Source organism: Sphaeramia orbicularis, chromosome 13 (assembly GCF_902148855.1).
Source record: "Sphaeramia orbicularis chromosome 13, fSphaOr1.1, whole genome shotgun sequence".
Lineage (NCBI taxonomy): Eukaryota > Metazoa > Chordata > Actinopteri > Kurtiformes > Apogonidae > Sphaeramia > Sphaeramia orbicularis.
Genome location: NC_043969.1, coordinates 38,996,872 through 39,017,583, shown reverse-complemented (window position 1 = coordinate 39,017,583; position 20,712 = coordinate 38,996,872). Strand labels below are relative to the sequence as shown.

Sequence of the window (20,712 nt, the reverse complement as noted above, 5' to 3'; positions counted from 1 at the left end):
ACCAAGTACTCAACACATCAAAAAAAAAAAAAAAAACAGCACAACTTTACTCACCAGGTGCGAAAGTGCTAAGTGGAGATTACCGTGTGACAGTATGGCAAAAAAAAAAGTTGATGGGAGGTGATAGTTATAAAATGAGCCGTTTTGGGGGTGTAGTGTTTTGCATATGCTAATGTACAAAAAAGGGGGGGGGGGGGGCAATGGTGTGTGTGCATGATTTGTTAATGCTGGCTGGAGGTACAATGGGAGGAGGGCAAAAATAGAAGGAAGGAGGAAATGCCATACCTTTCACTACCTTATCCAGATAGTGAGCTTGGGAAGATAAAAGACAGGACATATAAGGGAGGTTTGAACAGTGCCACTTCCATGACAAAGACAGCAAGGCAAGGTGTTAGTTTACATTGCAAAGAGGTAAATTAAAAAAAAAAAAAAGTTAAAAAAAATAAAATAAATAAAGAATGAGAGTGCAGCGCCGTGAAGCAAAATCATGCATTACAAACAACACAATAAACACAACCTGACAAAAAAGGGGAGAGGGATGGAGACAGAAAAAGGCAGGGGAGTCGAGGAACACACACAAAGAGAATGAGAGAGAAGACAGAAAATAGAGAAAGAGCCTAAAAAAAAAAAAAAAAAAGTGATATGTTCAGAAAGAACATTTCAGTCTGTCGCCATTTATCAAGAGCCGGATCGGCAGAATATCTCAGGGGAGTATTTTAAAAGCAACATGATTGATGCACATATTACCACCCTGAAATCTCTCCAGCGATATTGTACAGGAGGTCAGGATGTTCGACCAAAAAGCACTTTTAATCTTCAAACAGCTCTATAGAGCAATGAGGTCAGCGGAGGCTCGGCGAATCCGCGTCGGACCTGGCGTGTTGCACAGTATACCGACGCGCGGCTCTCAATAATGAAAATTGATTTAAATTGAGATCTTTGGCTTCTTAATGGATGACACTGAGGAATATTCTTGTCGAGGGAGTGGGGATCTCAATATGGCACTTATAAAAGGCACATCAATAATGTAAGGCCAGCGTATAAAACATTCACAGACTGAGTCAAGGCTCTGTAGATCTGTATTTTGGCCGACTCTGCCTCCAGATATGCGTGAGAATACTGGGAGGAAAAATCAACTTTATCTATTTGAGTGCGGAATAAATCTTTCACCTACGAGACCAGCGTTTTCGGCTTCAGTCCCTGGTTCCGTATCGACTATTCGGCGCTATGTGGGGGTTTCATAGGGCGGTTCGGTAGCGGGAGGGGGGTGTGGTCTTCGTGCTGGTTGAGTCACGGTCGTGGTTGACCATGGGTGAGATGCTAAAAGTAGCATGTGGCTATATTCAACTGCAGGGGGGTCCGACTGCTTTAGTTCAGGGGCCACATTCAGACCAATATGATGTCAAATGGACTTGACCAGGAAAATAATAACTCAGGGTTCTTGCTTTTTATCCAAATTAAATCCAGACTTTTTCAAAACTGCAATTGTTTCCCCAAAGACCTTGTATTTTTTACAGGGTTTCTGCAAGTCATTAAAAAGAATTAAAAGTCTTTAGACATTTTAACACTCGTGCAATGTTGACATTTTGTTTCTGCTTTCATATTTTAACTTGTTTTATTTATTCATTTTTATTGGATTTTAATGTTTTGGGGTTTTTTTGTTTGTTTTTGTAACTTATATTTTATTAGTTTTAAAAGAACAACAACAACAAAAAAACACAACAACATAAATAAATAAGTCTGGGTAGCACAGTCTTATCAATTATTTTGCTTATATAATGTCCATTTTTTCCACTTTTTGTTCATTTGTGGTTCTTGTAGTCTCAATCTGTGTGTTAGTTTTTCCATTAGAAACATGTCCTCGATCGTAGTTATCCATTGATCCTTTGATGGTACGTTCATCTTCCCCCAATTCCTTGTTATACACTTTTTTGCAGCTATCAACATCACCTTTACCAAATATTTATCGTATTCACGTATAGTGTCATCACCAAAGTTGCATAAATAAAGAATTTCAGGTTTCTTTGGAATTGTGTATCCTAATACTTGACATAGGACATTGCAGATCATTTCCCAATATTCCGAAAGTTTTGAACATTTCCAAAAAACATGAGAATGGCCAACATCCATCTCCCCGCATTCTCTCCAACATTCCTGATGCCTCTGGAACTGTTGACTTTTAAACTTGGGTGGAACAAAAAATCTTATAAGATTTTTCCTGGCAAATTCCCTCCATGTCCGAGAGCTAGTAGTTGTATGATGTAATTTCCACATGTTTAGCCAATCTATATCATCAATTTCTATGTCAAATTCTCTTTCCCATTTCACTTTTACATAGTGAGTTCTCTGCTTATCGGGATTTATTAAAGCTTTATATAATGCTGAGATTATCCTAATAGATTTTAATGTTTTTTAATGCTTTTATTAATTTGTATGGTGTGTTAGTCTTCTGTACAAGAGTTTGGTCCACTGTGGTTGTTTTATCATCCAGTATCATTCCATTGTTGAATCATTCCAGTATCAACCAGTTAGTGAAATCATATTGAGTTTTTTTTATATGCTTTCCTCATGTATTTCTTATCTTACAAGATTATGTGCCTTTGAGCAGACTCTAAAATTCAACTATGACAGAAACTTTAAAATTCTATATTTTTAAGACTTTCAAGACCTGCACAAGCACCCTGTGACAGTTAAAAAAAAGTGAAATGACATTATAAAAGTGTTTACATCTACAAACTTTCCTTAAAAATGTGAATAACGTGAACAACCTGAACTTTCTAAAGAAAAATAAGTGCAATTTTAACAATATCATGACTGAGTATATTGTTTACACATGTACTGTACATTACAGCTTACAGATCACAGTGGATCTACAGATAAACAAAACATTCAGTAACAGAGAATATTGATAATGACACCTATTTTTGTGAAAACATTTCAGGTTGTTCATATTTGTTCAGGTTATTCGCATTTTTTGTGAAAGGATAGTTTGTAAATGCAAACATTTTCATGTAATTTTACATTTGTACACAAAAACATAGAGAAACATTTGTAGCTGTCCTTAATTATAGGTTATTATGATAGTATTTTACTGCTTTGATCCACTTTAGATCATACTGGTCTGAATGTGGAACCTGAACTAAAATGATTAATATCTTCAATGTAATTTTTGCATTTCAAAAATTCACCCCACGGGCCAGACTGGACCCTTTAATGGCCCACAGGCCGTATGTTTGATACCTCTGTTCTACTGTAATATGCTGGGAAATGTCTGGTAGTTACATAATTCTAAATGTTTTGTTTAACCCATAAAGACCTGAATAGACACCAGCGACTAAAAGCATCTACTGATGGAAAGTGTTGAATATACTTTAAGCCAGTATTTCTATCAATGCGTGTAAATAATTCTGGAAAAAAGCTCTTTCTAAGCTTTTCAGAAACATCAGATGTGTCTTGTTTTGTACTGTGAACACTGAAACGCTAATAAAACCCATGGACTTTGACAAATGACAGTGGCTGTAGATGCTTGTTTTTATGTTCAATGAAGGATATATTTTGCCCAAAAATTAGCCTTTTCTTCACTTGTCACTGTTTTGATATATAATAAATCCTGCCATTTTCTAAAGTACTGATTCATAAGTAAAAGTCATGTACTTTGACAAACTGCAGTGACTGTAAACGCTTCTTTTTATGTTCAATTAACGATATATTTTGCTGAAAAAGTGACCTTTTCTTCAGTCAAAATACAGGAAAATACCTGATTATCACTGAAAAAGGCAAAATGTAGAGGGTAATTTGGACAGCACTGCAGTGAACGTGGCAACACCATCACCTTCTTTGACACTGATTCACCAGTAAAACCTATGGAGTTTGATGAACGACAGTGGCTGTAGATGCTTGTTTTTATGTTCAGTTAAAGAATACACTTTGCAAAAAAATTAGCTTTTTCTTCACTTGTCACTGTTTTGATATATAATAAATCCTGTCATTTTCTAAAATACTGATTCACAGGTAAAAGTCATGTACTTTGACAAACTGCAGTGACTGTAAACGCTTGTTTTTACATTCAATTAATGATGTATTTTGCTGAAAAAGTGACCTTTTCTTCACTTTTCTCTGAATTTACTCAGAGCTTTTATGAAAATCTACATGATCAGTAAATTAAATACAGGAAAATACCTGATTATCACTGAAAAATGCAAAATGCAGAGGATAATTTGGACAGCACTGTAGTGAACGTGGCAACACCATCACCTTCTTTGACACTGATTCACCAGTAAAACCTATGGAGTTTGATAAACGACAGTGGCTGTAAATGCTTGGTTTTATGTTCAATTAAGGATATACTTTGCAAAACAATTTATTTTTTCTTCCCTTGTTACTGTTTTGATATATAATAAATCCTGTCATTTTCGAAAACACTGATTCACTAGTTAAATTCAAGTAGTTTGATAAAATGAAGTTATAGTAGACACTTGTTTTTATGTTCAATTAATGATATATTTTGCTGAAAAAGAGACTTTCTTCACTTTTCTTTGAATTTACTCTGAGCTTTTATGAACATCTACATGATCAGTAAATTAAATACAGGACAATACCTGATTATCACTGAAAAATACAAAATGCAGAAGATAATTTGGACAGCACCGCAGCGAATGTGGCAACACTATCATCTACAACATTGATTCACCAGGAAAACCCATGCAGTTTGATAAATGACAGTGGCTGTAGATGCTTGTTTTATGTTCAACTGACAATATATTTTAATGAAAAAGTCACTTTTCCCTCAATTTTCACTGTTGTTTCACTTTGAATTTATTCTGACCTTTACAGAAATTTACAGGATCAGCTAATTAAATATAGGGAAAGAGCCGATTTTCACAAAAAATGCGAAATATGGAGGATAATATCACAATAAGTGCTGATAAATCACTCAGGAAAGGCTAAATATTGAGGAAAACTAATTTGAAAGTCACAAAAGAAATACTTCTAGGTCTTTAAGGGTTAAATAGCAACAGTAGAAGAGTCAATTCCTGATTCCTGAGATAAGTTAACATACAGTATATACAGTATATCATCGCCTCTTTAATCTCCTTTGAACCTACTGGATTTTAACTTTTTACTGTTTTTTTGGGTGAGTGTTTTGTTTGAAGTAGTGAATATGAATAGGAATATGAAGCCTGAGATGTACTAGAAACTGTCACAGTAGATACTTTTACAGAGGAGAGAAGAGTAAAGTAGAGGAATGTCAACATTAGCAGGCGTCCAATCAGGTGCTCAGGATTCTGTGTTTTAGATCTGGACAGTCCTGACATCACATCGTATGGAGCCGAGCGTCTTCAAACACTCGTGTCGTATTTTATTGCATTAATATAAACTGTTTCCTCTTCCTTCCTCTTCTCTTCTATGAAAGTTCACATGTTCAGTATGACATGATGGACACATTTATCTGGACTTGTAGCGATGCATTATGTAAAAACACAACATTATTTAATAACTTGACAAAACACAATACATTTTCAGTTTGTGATCTTAGTTGATTTGAGCATTTTGTGATAATATGCAACCGAAATGCAATATGTAACATTTCTTGTGGTCTTTCTTTGGAGGAACTGACTTAAAATGCAAGAAATTAAAGCGTGATTGGAGTTTTTTCTCAGTTGGCGCTAAGTTTTTTGAGATAAATATGATGTTCTTACTACTTTTATATAAGGATTTAGAATAAGGCCACAAAAACAAGCCTCATTTAAAACACTGGGATGTTTAATTTTACTAAAAACTTACTTAAACACAACATAAAAAGGATGGTACATTTTCAAACTATGCCATTATACTATGGAATTCACTGATTCACTACCCATATTAATAATAATAATAATAATAATAATAATAATAATGTGAACAGTCTTTGAAAGAAAAGAAATTTTCCTACATTTTGATGTATAATAATAATAATAATAATAATAATAATAATAATGATAATAATAATAATAATAATAATAATAATAATAATAATAATAATAAGCTTTACTTCTACAGCACCATGCAGAACTAGCATTTCAAGGTGCTTTATTAAAGAAAATAACCACAATAGTAACTTTAATTAAATAAATACACAATGTAAAAACAGTGAATCAAGCCTTTAAAACCAGATAAAATGCAAAATTAAAACAAACACAAGAAACACAGTAAAAGAAACTAACATTTTAAGAGTAATTTTATGATTTTAATTACATTTGAAATAGATACTCTATAATGAATTGACTATGTTTAAATAAATACTGCAGATGTATTCATGTACTGCATTAAAATATAAACCTTGGCATTTATTTCATGCTGTATTTATATTGTGAATTAATTCCTCTCCCATTTGTTTTTCTGTTTTATCTTGTTTAACTCTGTTTGTCAAGTCCTATATGAATAAAGTATCACTTGCTTACTTTGATCCATTTTGGTTGGCTATTAAATAATGCACTGTATTTTGATAGTTCTGTCATAAAAAAGTGCAACTGTGTAAAAAATATATGCAGCAGTTCATTACAGAATGTGTGTAAATGCATCACATATTGCATTCAAAAGCATTTGCAAAGATTACAACCCTAATTCCAGAAAAGTTGTGACACTGTGTAAAACGTAAAAGACAGAAAACCTTCAGATGAAATGCACCGTTTTAAGAAAAGCAACTATTATTGGAAACGGGGTTGTTTTACAAAATGCGGGTATTTGACATTTTGTCAAGTTATTATATAATGTATTGGTACAGAGCTCCTTCTGCTTCTGTTTTTGTTTTTTCAGCCAACATTATCAACCCATAAACCACTGCTGGCAAACACTTGTGAAGGCCTTTCAAATGCACTGCAGCACAGATGTCTGAGACTTACTTCTGAACAACTGGCCTCTGCAGCCGCACAATGAACAGTCACTGAAACTTTGTTGGAAGTTGAAGCGAGTCGAGGATTTTCAAGAACGCTCTCCACGTGTAAGGTCTTTAACGTCGAGGCCGGTCTTGAAAACGTCCGAAAAGCTCTTTAAAGAGCCGTTAGTATAAAGTCGAGCTGAAACCGGCGCTCAAATTGACTCAACATGTCAGCATTGGAAATTAATTGTAAATGGAAAAGGGAGCAAAGAAAGAGATGAGGAAAAGGATGAGTAAAATGAAAGGACACCTTAGCACATTCCCACATTAAAATGCATGAAGGCAAGCCTCAGATCCTTGAGTAAACCTGTTCATGCTTTACCGAGTTGCACAAATTCAATTAAGCATGCTTCCCCCCCCTCCCTCTCTTCTCCAACTGGACCCGTCCCCTCACACCCAGCGATTCATCCACAGGCAGGCACAGACAGACAGCCTACGCCCCCCCACCCCCCTCGCCCCCCCCATACATCCATACATCCATACATGAGTCTCACACGCAGACAAAAACCCCTTCCCGTCCTACCAATAGTGCAGTGTTCTCCATTCCAACCCGGGCTGCATTCACATTTGCCGTCCCTGCAAGTGCCGTGTTCGTTGCATCGAGGGTGACACGCCCTCTGGTCACACCCGGCGCCCATCCAGCCGTCGTCACAACGGCAGGTGCCCGACACACAAACGCCATGGCCACCACAGTCCGCTGCACAAATCTCTGTGGGAGACACGGACATAGAAAAAAAAGACAAAAAAAAAAAGGAGAGTAGGGGGAGACAGACGGGAAGGGAAAGTAAAGAGGAGGATAAGGGGGTGGGGGGGGTGGAAGTGGGATGGAAAGGGAAGACAAGGCGGTGACGGGACAAGGCAACAAGGGTGAAGAAAAGACAAATCCAGGAGTTATTGTCAAGGAAAGGCGGCCACGCTCCACTACCTTGTCTGATGGCAGCTGAAAAGAAATTCCTGCACCTCATAAGGGGCGATCCTTTTGACAATACAAATCTAATAAGTCCATTACAAAGAAAAGACATGGATTGTGGTGGCATTAGAAGACACATTCTTCTCGTTGTCTTGTCTTTTCTTTTTCTTTTTTTTTTTTTTTTTTTTAGGGGGGAAATTCACCGTTCAGCCACAAAGAGGGGGAAAAGTAACCAGAGTCTGGACTAGAAGCGACTGTTAAAACCTCATAGATGCACAACATACAGTAAACAGGTATATTCAGCCACGAGAAAGGAGACAGGAAGTAAGATTTAGGCTGTCATAACAGAATGTTTAACTATTAATGCATCAAAACCCACCTCAAACCTTATCTGTGATTATTAGTTTTATATCGACATGTCAAAATCCATGTGATTTTTTTTTTTGCCTAAATCATCAAATTCTCAATTTCTGGTTATGTTTTTGTGTGTTTCCTGAAAAATGGGAAAAAAAAAACTGACTTATTTTTATGTTATTTTAGGAAGGTGACTGTGCAATACCAAAGGTTGTGCGTAATTATGCTTATAATGATGTTGATTTTCACAATGAAAATCAAGATAAGAGATAAGATAATATAAGATACGATTAGATACAATAAGATGAGTTAAAATAGGATAAGTTGAGTTAAAATAAGATAAGATAAGATAAGATAAGATAAGATAAGATAAGATAAGATAAGCCTCTATTAGTCCGACAACAGGAAGTTCAAGAAACCAGGGGAAATTCCAATCAATCAATCAATCAATCAATTTTTCGATAAGAAACTATGTAAATACTAATTCAGTGTCATGAATTACATATTTTGCTGTACAGTGTTTGATAATGTGTTGTTTTTCTTCTATGTTATTGTTGTTTCTTCTGATCTGCCCCAGACTACATATGAAGAGCAGACTTTTGGCTTATTCTATCTTGTCCTATTGAGACCCAGCAATGCATTCTGCTTCTCTAAAGGGTTTAACAACTTCTCTTAATAAAATAAAGTAAGAAAATAAATACATAGATACATTCATAAATGCACAAAAAAAAAAAAAAAAAAATGCTGTCCCCTGCAAAGTACATTCTATAGAAACTAAAACAAAAAAATGTATATTTATTTATTTATTTTGTTCATGGTTGTGCATTTCATCAGTAAACATTCAATAATCATCAAGTAAACAAACATGTACACACCCATGCTCGAAAAGGAGCAGGATGAAGAAAATCTTATATTTCCTGCCCCCTTCTAAATAATAATAACGTTAATGGTTAGCCACACATAACTAACTATAAAATCATACTGTATAAAGTCAGACAAACCAACTAAATACATCCAAAGATAGTACCAAACGAATACAAAACCAAGTGCAAAACTACATATCCAGAAAGTACAAAACATAGGTAAAAATAAACCTGATGAAATGATGCAAAATCATTTTACCAGTCCAAAGCAAGTAAATAAACATGTCACAAAATACAAAACAAATACGAATATGAAAAAACTCTTTGAATCCAGACAATTATTTAATGTAAAAAAGCTTAAACTTTTACTTTCCTGGGTCTCAGGAGGATATTTACATTGATATATTCATTAATATGCACTGTCCCCTTTAAAAAAAAAAAAAAAAAAAAAAAAAGAAATACAAAAAACAAGTACAAAAACTATATATTTCCATTGCGCTGTACGTGTTTTTTATATCTCCCCAGTTGCAGTGTATATGAAGTTCATAGATTTTTACCATATGTTCGATGCAGACAGGAGTTAATTCAAGACATAGGGTGTCAACATGCTGTTTTTATTCCACTTAAGCGCTGAGCATCAGCAGAAGAAGCCGCAGCGCTACACAACGCCACAGTAAAGCTCGACTGGCGCTATTGTGAGGCGTTTAAAGACCTCCCTGACAGGCGGTGATAGAACCCGGGACATTACCCTCATCTCATGAACTCGAGGGAGAGCGCGACAAGACGGAAAGCTCAAAGAAATTAAACACTGACAGATTACTTATGAATCTCATTGAAATGTTAACCTCTTTATTAACGATGGTGTTGTAAAAGAGGCTTAGCCGTACGGGCAGCGAGGAACAATGGCCGTGTATTCGTGGCTTATTAACCAAACCAATTCACATATGACCACAGGGGACTAAACTAGAGGTAAAATCTTTTAATAAGTCAATTACAGCCTTTACAGTGCCTATTTTGTCATTGCTACAAATTAAATTTGAGTGGTATATTCAGCCACAAACCATAACATGACATTAGCTGCTTAAAAAGCTTTTTGATGAAAAAAAAAAAAAAAAAAAATCTCTCTCCTCTGCTAATTACAGCTCAGGACGTTGCTAATTTTACATCTGACTTTTGATTTAGAGCTACTGCATGCTACTGCGTTTGAATCAGTGCCAACAATGACTGCTTAATCGGAAAAACACACACTTACGCCATCGAATATAAAACCGGTCTACTCAGCAATTATTGGAAATGCTAATATTAACACAGTAATGCACATATTCAGGATTAACTCGTGACACATGATTAGCATTTCCGTGCTTATAAGTGTGTTATTTAGCGGTTTTGCCTCAATAACCTCCTAATTATGCCCTGTTGATAATGAATAAGGACGTTGTTCGTGGATGATGAGCTTAATATTTCAGTACAGGCCTCGTAAAGTGGTAATAAGTGATAAATACTGACTAAGGCTACGTTCAGACAGCAGGTCTTAAAGGGGTCATATTTTGCTAAACCCATTTTTATTAGTCTTTGGTTCATTTATTTGTGTATTTGGACCTTAATAGCTCATAAAGTTTGAATTTGAACCCTCCAGATGTTGCAAAGCTATCTTTATATTAATTTTGGCAAAAATCAAATGGATTCCGATAACCGTTTTAATTCCTTCTTAATTTGCGACATTTGCTCATATAAGGTCGAGACTTCCGACGAACATTTCTATGCTTTTCAGTGACGTAAAGGTCAGATAAATGCGACCTGGCCGTTCGGACTGAAGTCACATTGCAAAATATCAGATGCATCTCGGATTTAGGACCACATACACTGTAAGCCCGGAATTTGTGTTTACTAAAATGCTTTAATTACGACGCATTAAATGATTTAAGTTTTATGATGTTACTATAAAATGTTAAGTATATTCTACTAATTTGTAGACATTGTTGAAAGAACGAAAAAGTTTAAGTTGAATGGAATTAAATCACTAAATTTTAGTCATGACCACACATTTTTATCTTTGCATTGCATTGTGGGTATTGGGCATGTTGTTGAAAATGTGTTATTTTTCTGTGCAGGGGTTCAGCGGGGTTGTGGTGTTAGTGTTAATTTGGATTTAATGTGTGTATGGCAGTGTTTATTGGCCTTTTTGTGTTTGTTTTTGTATTTTTGTAGAGCTGCACCATGAGTCAGAGCCAGAGGAAGAACAATGGCTTTCCTGTTCATCTAAGAGTGTTAGTGTACAATGGAAATTTTAATGTCTTGACAAATTAAGAGCCTTTCCTGTACTAGCAAATGACATTGAGCTAACTTCTATTTATGCTACAATATATTAAGTTGAATAATTTAGCAACTATTTTGGTCAGGAATAGGATTTTGAGTTTGGTTATCTTAAAAAAAGAGTTGTTTAATCAAAGATAAATTAATCTGGCTGCAGTTGAGAAAATTAGTCAGTGTAACCTAAAATGCTGAGTTGAATGGTTGGATAGCGGGGTTGATTTTACAACAGATTTAAAGTACAAATAACTTGTCTTTTAGTGTTTTCTACTTAATAGTTTAAATTCAATACTTTTAGCATTAAAGTTGAACCTACTTAAACCAACTGATTAGTCGATCAGTACTCAAATCATTTCAATGCAATCACTTGCCTCAAATTTTTTGAGTAAACTCTACTTATCCGGGCTTACAGTGTATGAAAGTGGTCTGGGTCGGATTACAAAATATCAGATTTGTGCTGTTCAAACTGTCTTTAACAGATTGGATACAGGTCACATATGAGCCAAAAAATAAAAAATAAAAAATCGGATTTGGGCCACATTTGCCTGAACGTAGCCTAAAATAAAGAGAAAGAAGTGCTACTAGGGTATTTGATTATAAGCAACTAGTGAAAGGGGAATAACAGAGCAGTGAAGTCCACATCAGTTACAGTCAATGAAAAGATGTCACTTGAATTATGCATCATTTACACATATCATTAGCCTCACAGGATAATTGCCTAAGTCATACACTATATGGACAAAAGTATTGGGACACATTGAATTCAGGTGTTTCTTTTCTAACAGGGGTCTGGGATACTAAACAATAAGTGGTTCAAGGCACAACAAACCCCGCCCCTAGCACGTATTGTAGCTTATTTTGGGATTGATCCAGCTGATGTCATCATGTCTATGCGTGTGCTGATGTCAGCATATCAATTACCTCTATACAGGGTGGGGAAGCAAAATTTACAATATTTTGAGGCAGGGATTGAAAGACAGTGTATGACCAATTAGTTTATTGAAAGTCATGAGAATTTATTTGCCACAAGAAAATTGACATCACAGAAAATGTTTTTATTCTATGTGTCCTCCTTCTTTCTCAATAACTGCCTTCACACGCTTCCTGAAACTTGCGCAAGTGTTCCTCAAATATTCGGGTGACAACTTCTCCCATTCTTCTTTAATAGTATCTTCCAGACTTTCTCGTAATAGTTTTGCTCATAGTCATTCTCTTCTTTCCATTATAAACAGTCTTTATGGACACTCCAACTATTTTTGAAATCTCCTTTGGTGTGACGAGTGCATTCAGCAAATCACACACTCTTTGACGTTTGCTTTCCTGATTACTCATATGGGCAAAAGTTTCTGAAAAGGTATGGATAATAGTGTTAGGTATGATTATGACATCAATATATGTTTGGTTTCAAAACAATTGACGTAGTGCCTGCTGAGAAAAAACAACTAAATGTTCATTGTAAATTTTGCTTCCCCACCCTGTATATGTGCCAAGTCTGAAGTAAATCAAAACAAAATTGATGTTTTTATAGATGTGAAATTTCGCCCATTATAAGTAAATGGGAAAAAAATAAATAATAATAATTAAAAAAAAAAAAAATCATTAAAAATTTCAGCGTCTACCTACTTTTCCCAAAATGCAATGACATCTATTCTTGGTCACTGACAGTCTATAAACTCAATTTGGTTTGAATTCAACCAATGGTTTTGCTGCTACAGACATGTGAAATTTCGCCCATTATAAGTAAATGGGGAAAAAAAAAAGATTTAAAAAATTCATTAAAAATTTTAACTTTGACCTACTTTTCCCAAAATGTAATAACATCTCCTCTGGGTCACTCGAAATCTATAAACTCAATTTGGTATGAATTCAACCAATAGTTTTGCTGCTAAAGTGTTCACAAACAAACAAACCGAACCAAAAACAACACCCCTCGCCTCCCCTTCAGGTAATGTCAAATGTCATCATATAATTTTATATTGTGACAAACATCCAGCATTCAAACCTGAACTTCTGTGCACGACCACATCTCATCAGCAACAAAAGACCAAGCTCTAACATGATAAAGATGCAATTAGAGCCCGCTGGCGAACCCTCATTATCCACAGCCAGAGGAGTCCATGGTGAAACATACGCCCATCCCCGCGACAACCGTAACCATTTGCACTAAAGGACCGTGTAAACAAACTTTCCTCTGGGTGGGAGAATGGCAAAGATGGCATAAAAACACACATATTAAAAGCACATAAAACCTCAGGCATTGTTCTATGGCTGTAGCTGTGTGATACCAACTGTGCACAGCCAGGTTATGTTCCAAAGCCACGGGAGGAAATGAGTTTGTGTGTTAAAAGTATTGGGAAGCGGAGGGGATTAAAGAAACTTGAAAGATATATTGAAAGCTTTCCGTCTTTTTCTTCTCGGAGTCTGCGAGGTTATAGGCTCCTCGCCGCACTACGCCACCGCCAAAGCTTAGCGTCGTATTAGACCACCGAACGCCTTACAATGAACAGGATAAAGGAGGATAAAGAGCTAACTCATCATCATTTACAGAGCTCCTTCTCTGCGAGGCAAACGCAGACTAACTGCCCATTTCCCTCTGAATCCCTGGGATTACCTAATAGGTCATTGTGCCTGCTTGGAATATAAAGGGATTCACCGATCCAGACGGATGCTGGACTGCAGCTCGCATTTCGGAAATGTTTCCAACGAATACAAATCATGTTGTGGAAATGAAAGCGACTGGAGGCTGCGACTGTATCAGCCTGGACAAAGCCGGAGATGATGGACTGATTAGCAATACGCCACGAGGCTGTTGGAAGCTTCTATCTACTCCGTTACATCTATAAGTAACGTTTTTCAAAGCACAGGCACATTTTCATGGTTAGAAGTGCACTAAATCACCGATCCTATCGCATTGAGATCTGAAGTTAGCCAAGACTTGAATGAATTTTGCATTAAGATGTTAAAAAAAAACAGTTTTATGCCTCATTTACACTGATATGTACATTATATGAAGGGTTCGTACGCATTTTTCAAGGTCAAACTCAAGCACTTGACCTCTGAGCTACAAAACATCTCACTTCGGAAGACAAATCTCCCATTAAATTTTCAGAAAACATTGATGTTTATATCTCAAATCAGCATGAATAGGACATCTTACGAGCTATAGCCACAATGTGTCCCAATATTTTTGTCCCTAAAGTTTATAAACATCAATATTTCCTTAAAACGACCCAAACATCCACAGCCAACCAAAATCATCTACTGATCTAAACTGTTTAATACCTGTTGATCCACTAATCCTATCAAAACATGTAGATAATTGGTGTAAAATAGAGTTTGTCATCTTTTCATGGTCATCAGATATGACCCATTTGGATGTTCAGAGGCTCCGTAGTTACCATGGAAACACCATCATCTTCTATAACATTGATTCACAAGTAAAACCCATGTACCCATTTATGTTGAGGTAATGATATCTTTGCTGAAAAAGTCACTTTTTCTTCAGTTTTCTCTGTTTTTGATAAAATAACCCTTAATTTTAATCTGAGCTTTAACGAACATCTACATGATCAGTAAAGTAAATACAGGAAAATACATGATTTACACAGAAAAAATGCAAAATACAGAGGACGATATTATAATAAATGGTGATAAATCATTTAAGAAAGGTTAAATGTAGAGAAAAAAATCATTTGGGGAACTGCCACGACAATGGCACTGGGTCTTTATGGGCTAAAGTTTAAATGGAGATTGTTCTTCCTAAGTGAGATGTGAACAAAGTAGATGTTTAGTTTCAGTAGAAAATTATTATTTACAGTCAGAGCACGAAATATATCTTAGAAATTTAGAGGCAGAACATTTAGAATCATAGTAATGGGCAAAAACAACAAAATCAATGTTGGGAGAAATTAAGTAAAAACCATCTCTGAGGCATTTTGGAAGCAAACAAAATAACAATTTAAACCAAACAAACCAATGCAATGATATTTATCACAATATAAAACTATATTATGACATTTATTATTATTGTTTTGCATCCCAGACCCCTGTTAGAAAAGAAACACCTGAATTCAAAGTGTCCCAATACTTTTGTCCATATAGTGTACATATGTCCTGTGTTTCATATGATGTTTATGTATATATGTGTAGTTATAACCCCGTCTGTTAACCTTGTTAATGACGCTGCTGATCTTAACCAGGATGCTGTTGTAAAAGACTTTTAATCTCAGTGAGTCCTTCCTTTTTAAATAACAGCTAAAATTAATAAATAATTTAACAAATAAATAGGATTTGGCAGTAAAATCACAGCTTTACATTTAATGTGGCCATTCTTAATCAAAATTAATAAAAATAAAACCAATTAGAAGGAATAATTAACATTTCATTACCAGTAATAAATGTAACTGGGAAATGTTTGGTTGATTATGTTCTACAGTATATTTATATCCAGTCATTTGGATTGTAATATAACTTGTTTTTGCCAAGTTTATTACATGTTCTCACACAAGCACAAAATAGTTTGTTCATTAGTCCAACATAGATTTAAATAAACTTACGGTTTACTCATGTACATAGAGGAGGGATGTCAAACTTATTTTAGTTCAGGGGCCACATACAGAACAATATGATCCCAAAAAAGATGGATCGGTAAAATAAAAACAGTGAAAAAAGTAAAACCAGTGATAAAAAAGTTTACATGTACAATCTATCCTTTAACCCTTTCATGCATGAATTATGAGAACCTTAGTCAAGATTTTTTTTTTCTGGAGTGTTTTTATACCTCCTTAGGCATAAAAAAAAGGTTGCGATCAAGTTTTTTTTTCATGGAGTTACAAAAATGTCCATGCATTTAATTTTTTAAGTAAAGAAATATGTATTTAAAACCCAATATCAGAAAGTAAAATGAAAACAATGAAATAAAAAACATTTTTAAGGCTGCTAATTTGATATTTTCTCACATTTTAACATACTCTAATGCTAGTTATTACCTCATATAATATGCAAAAAACAACTCTTTTTGTCTAACAAATAACAACTGATTTACACTGAAACATGTTACTGCAGATCAGGTTTATCAAGAACAGCAAAGTTATAGTAATGGTATGAATTGCAGTGTATTATGGGATGCTGCATAAGTGTCCACTGTGTTGGCTGATATGGAACGAAAACAACAAAACCTATGAATATACAAGAGAACAGCTGGAGAAGAACTGTCCACTGGAGTGACCACAATGCATGACAGGGTTAAAAATGCGAATAACATGATTAACCTGAAATTTCTTAGGAAAAATGAGTGCAATTTTAACAATATTCTGCCTCAGTTTACCGTTTACACATGTACATTACAACTTACAGATCACAGCGGATCTACAAATACACACAACATTTAGTAAGAGGTAGAATATTGATCAAATTACACTTATTTTTGCTCATATGTGTACATGTTATTTACATTATTGGTGACAGGGTAGTTTGAAAATGTAAACATTTCTATGGAATTACCCCGCCCACCTAAGGGGAGGCAAGGGGTATTGTTTTTGGTTCGCTTTGTTTGTTAACACTTTAGCAGCAAAACTATTGGTTGAATTCATACCAGATTGGGTTTATAGATTGCCAGTGACCCAGAATAGATGTCATTACAATTTGGGAACAGTAGGTCAAAGTTCCAATTTTTTTAATATATTTTTAAAATCTTTTTTCTTTTTTTTTTTCCCATTTACTTATAATGGGTGAAATTTTCAAATGTCTGTAGCTGAAAAACTATTGGTTGAATTCATACCAAATTGAGTTTATAGATTGCCAGTGACCCAGAATAGATGTGATTACATTTTGGGGAAAAGTAGGTCAAAATTCAAATTTTTTATACATTTTTTAATTATAATATAATATAACATAATATAATATAATATATTTATATTATATTATTTATTATATTTTTCATTATACATTTTAGAAATATTTTTTCTTCTCCCATTTACTTATAATGTGTGAAATTTCACGTCTATAAAAACATCAATTTTGCTTCAATTTACTTCAGACTTGGCGCATATATAGAGGCAACTGATACACTGACATCAGCACATGCATAGACATGATGACATCAGCTGGATCGATGCCAAAATAAGCTACAATACATGCGAGGGGCGGGGTTTGTTGTGACTTGCTCCACTTTTTTTTTTTTTTTCTTGCACTACAATGAAAAGAAACATTGTTGAAGAGTTGTCATTATTTATAGGTTATTATGACAGTATTTTACTGGTCTGACCCAACTTTTAGCACAAATTAAGCTGTATGTGTCTGTGTGTGACATCTTTGATTGTTATCATATCTTCAGTGTAATTTTTCAATCACATAAATTCATCCCATGGGCCAGACTGGAACCTCTCATGGGCTGATTCTGGCCCACGGGCCGTATGTTTGGCACCCATATATAGAGGGAGTTTTCCACTTGAGTGCAGTATATGAAACTTTAATGTCAGGAAAGAATAATGAGTCATGCAAACAGTTTCAGAGAAGCATCCATGTACATATGTATCCGCATGTATGTTTTGATCTCACACTTATGTAAACGTCGACACCTAAACCCGTGATGTTAGATATCCTGAAGGTGACAGCTCTTTACAGAAATAACACAGAATTCAGTGAGATTCTTCTGTAAAATCCTTTTTTTTTGGTAAATGTGAGGTGGCAGGCTGCTGTCAGAGCTCAACCTAAATTGTGCAGGACTGTTTTTCATCCTCCCAGCCTTAAGATGGTAAATTCTAACTATAAAACTTTATCTTATGCTCAGTCTAGCTCTGCCTGCCAAGGGAGAACATCCTCCATGGACAGGATGAACATGCTGGGAACAAACCTGCGGAGCAGAAAACGCGATCATTAGTCGTGAGTCTTGTGCCGACGCAAAGAATTAACTTGTATTAGATCATCCCTCTGACAATATCCTAGTTCTGCCTTTTCTCCTCCTTTCTGCAGCTGTCAGCTAACCACATAGAGGCTGAAGATGAAACCATTTGTAAAAGAAATACATTTAGAGCACACTCAAACAGAGTTTGATTGCTAGCTATGGACCTCCAACTGATCATCGATGTGAATAATTGTGGCTTTTATGTGAGCAATTTTCAGTTAACATAATCAGAAATGTTTACTTCTGTGAGGAGCCGTGCAATTACCAAAGTTATATTAAATCAAGCACAGAAATGAATCCAGCAAAAAAGCAAATATAGTATCAGAGCTGACAGATAAAATACAGTCAATAGATTTATTTGGCAAAAAGTAGGTCCAATGGCCATGTAGCTCACTAGCATGTTCTATTAAGAATCAAGTTGCACACTTATTTATGGGTTTGATTAATTACCATATTGATTATATATTGTCTAGCACATATACTGTACAAATTGCTGTTCTAATTGTGTCTGAAGAGTGTGTTAATATGTATATTAGACATATTTTTTTTCAGAGCTATATTGGTGTTTGTATATGTAGAGCTTTATATTTCTTTCTTTCTTTCTTTCTGTCTTTCTTTCTTCCTATTTTTGTTTGTGTATTGATACTTTTTTCTTGCTACTTTTTATGCTACTTGAAAGGAGAAACTGTGACATTCAATAATTTCCCCCCGCAATTAATATAATTACACTGATTCTGATTAAATGTGTGAGGTTGTCGGATTCTACCGCTATCTTAGAGTCCTGTGGTCTTTATGCAGGAGATCAATCTCCCAATAGAAGTGGGTGGTACTTTCACTGGAGGAGAACTCAAATAATTAAATTAAAGTCCATATATGACTTCTGTCAGTGCTCAATAGGAACTATATTGATATGTCTAAGCATTTCCATGTTATAAGCCATCAGAATATGGACCATTATAAGTAAAGGCACATTTTTTATATTTCAAAAATTTCAAAAAATCTCAAAAATCTAAATTTCTTAAAACCATGAACAAACCTTGTAGACATTGTCCAAAGAAAACTACATATAACATTTGAAATGAATCCGATCAGTAATTTTGCAGAAGATTTTTAAAATCTAGACGTTGTTGACCTTAAGTTTGACCCTTCAAGGTCACTCAAGGTCAAAGGTCATGGACCCAAATGAAAGACCACATATGACTTCCTATCAGTGCTCAGTAGTAACTATATTGATATCTGTAACCATTTACATGTTATAAGACATCAAAATATGGCCCATTATAAGTAATGGCACATTCTTAATATTTCAAAAATTTGTAAAAAAAAAAAAAAAAAAAAAAAAAAAGTTGTCCAAATTGTGAACAAGCTTTGTTGACATTGTCCCACAGAAGTTAGAAATGAATCCATATTGGACTCCATGCAGTCTGTACCCAGGACTACCTTCTCAGCTGGACTGGGTACGGCACTCGTGCATGGAACGTTTGTATTCACACTGATAAAATTAAGTGGACTTTCAGATATGGACTTGGATACCCAGTCTGAAAACGGCCTAAGTGGTTCTGAACAGACCCCTCTGGAGGAGGCTCTGGTTACTCTCCCACTGGTGCTGGATTTGAACATAATGAACTCCCCCAAAGACGGCGAAGCAAATTCCACACAACATCTTATAAACAGAACAAGCAGGTTTAAATTCCTTAAAATTTTCAAAACTGTGAACATCACTACAGCTAAATTTTAACCAAGTTGCTATAGACACAGAACTGTGGCATGAAATATCAGTTCGTCTGTTACCACAGAGCCAATCAGCACCCTCCTTAAATCATGTCTAGACTTGTAAGTTTTTACATTCTGAAAGGCACCAAGGCAATCAGATTGTAATTTTGTTTTGTTTTTCTGAAGATTTTCAAACCAGGGGCTGGGGGGTGGTGGTAGGTAAATCCAATGCTGATATAAATCAACCACTGGGACAACGTTCAGAGTGCAGAACTCGGACCACAGCACTCAATACACTGAACTGACACGGAAGCGAGAAGTCACACATCACACCGCTGCATCTAACATGTAGCTCCGCCCACCTTCTCCAGCCTCACTAACTGCACAGAGCAAAGAACACCATAAAACAACATATGGAGTATTTAGAACAATAATTCCTATTCTATACTATATACTATCACTAACCACAAGATATGTGAAATAGTTTGTCCCTCGAGCAAGAAGACTATATAACTCTTTCAGTGGGAAGGGAGGTGGGAGGAGACAGGAGAAGGAATATCTGGGTGGGGGTGTAGAGGAGGTAGAAGCTCAGGAACACTTCTGTCCTCGGGGGGGGGGTTATATTTCTATGCTTTTATGTTTTTATGTGATAGGAAGAAAACATATTTTGTCTTTTAATTCTACTTTCTTTTTAATCTAACTTTTTCACAGCTACTTATACTCTGCATTTATTTATTTATTG

The 20,712-nt window shown here is 35.3% G+C and overlaps 1 protein-coding gene across 1 annotated transcript in view; it reads right to left on the bottom strand.

Annotated features, from left to right (window-relative positions):
• Positions 1-20,712, bottom strand: part of tenm4 (teneurin transmembrane protein 4) — a 580,630-nt gene that overhangs the window by 293,975 nt on the left and 265,943 nt on the right. Inside the window, exon 13 of the mRNA XM_030151937.1 lies at positions 7,440-7,625. Coding sequence (XP_030007797.1) covers positions 7,440-7,625 — 186 coding nt within the window. The remainder of the gene's footprint in view (positions 1-7,439; positions 7,626-20,712) is intronic.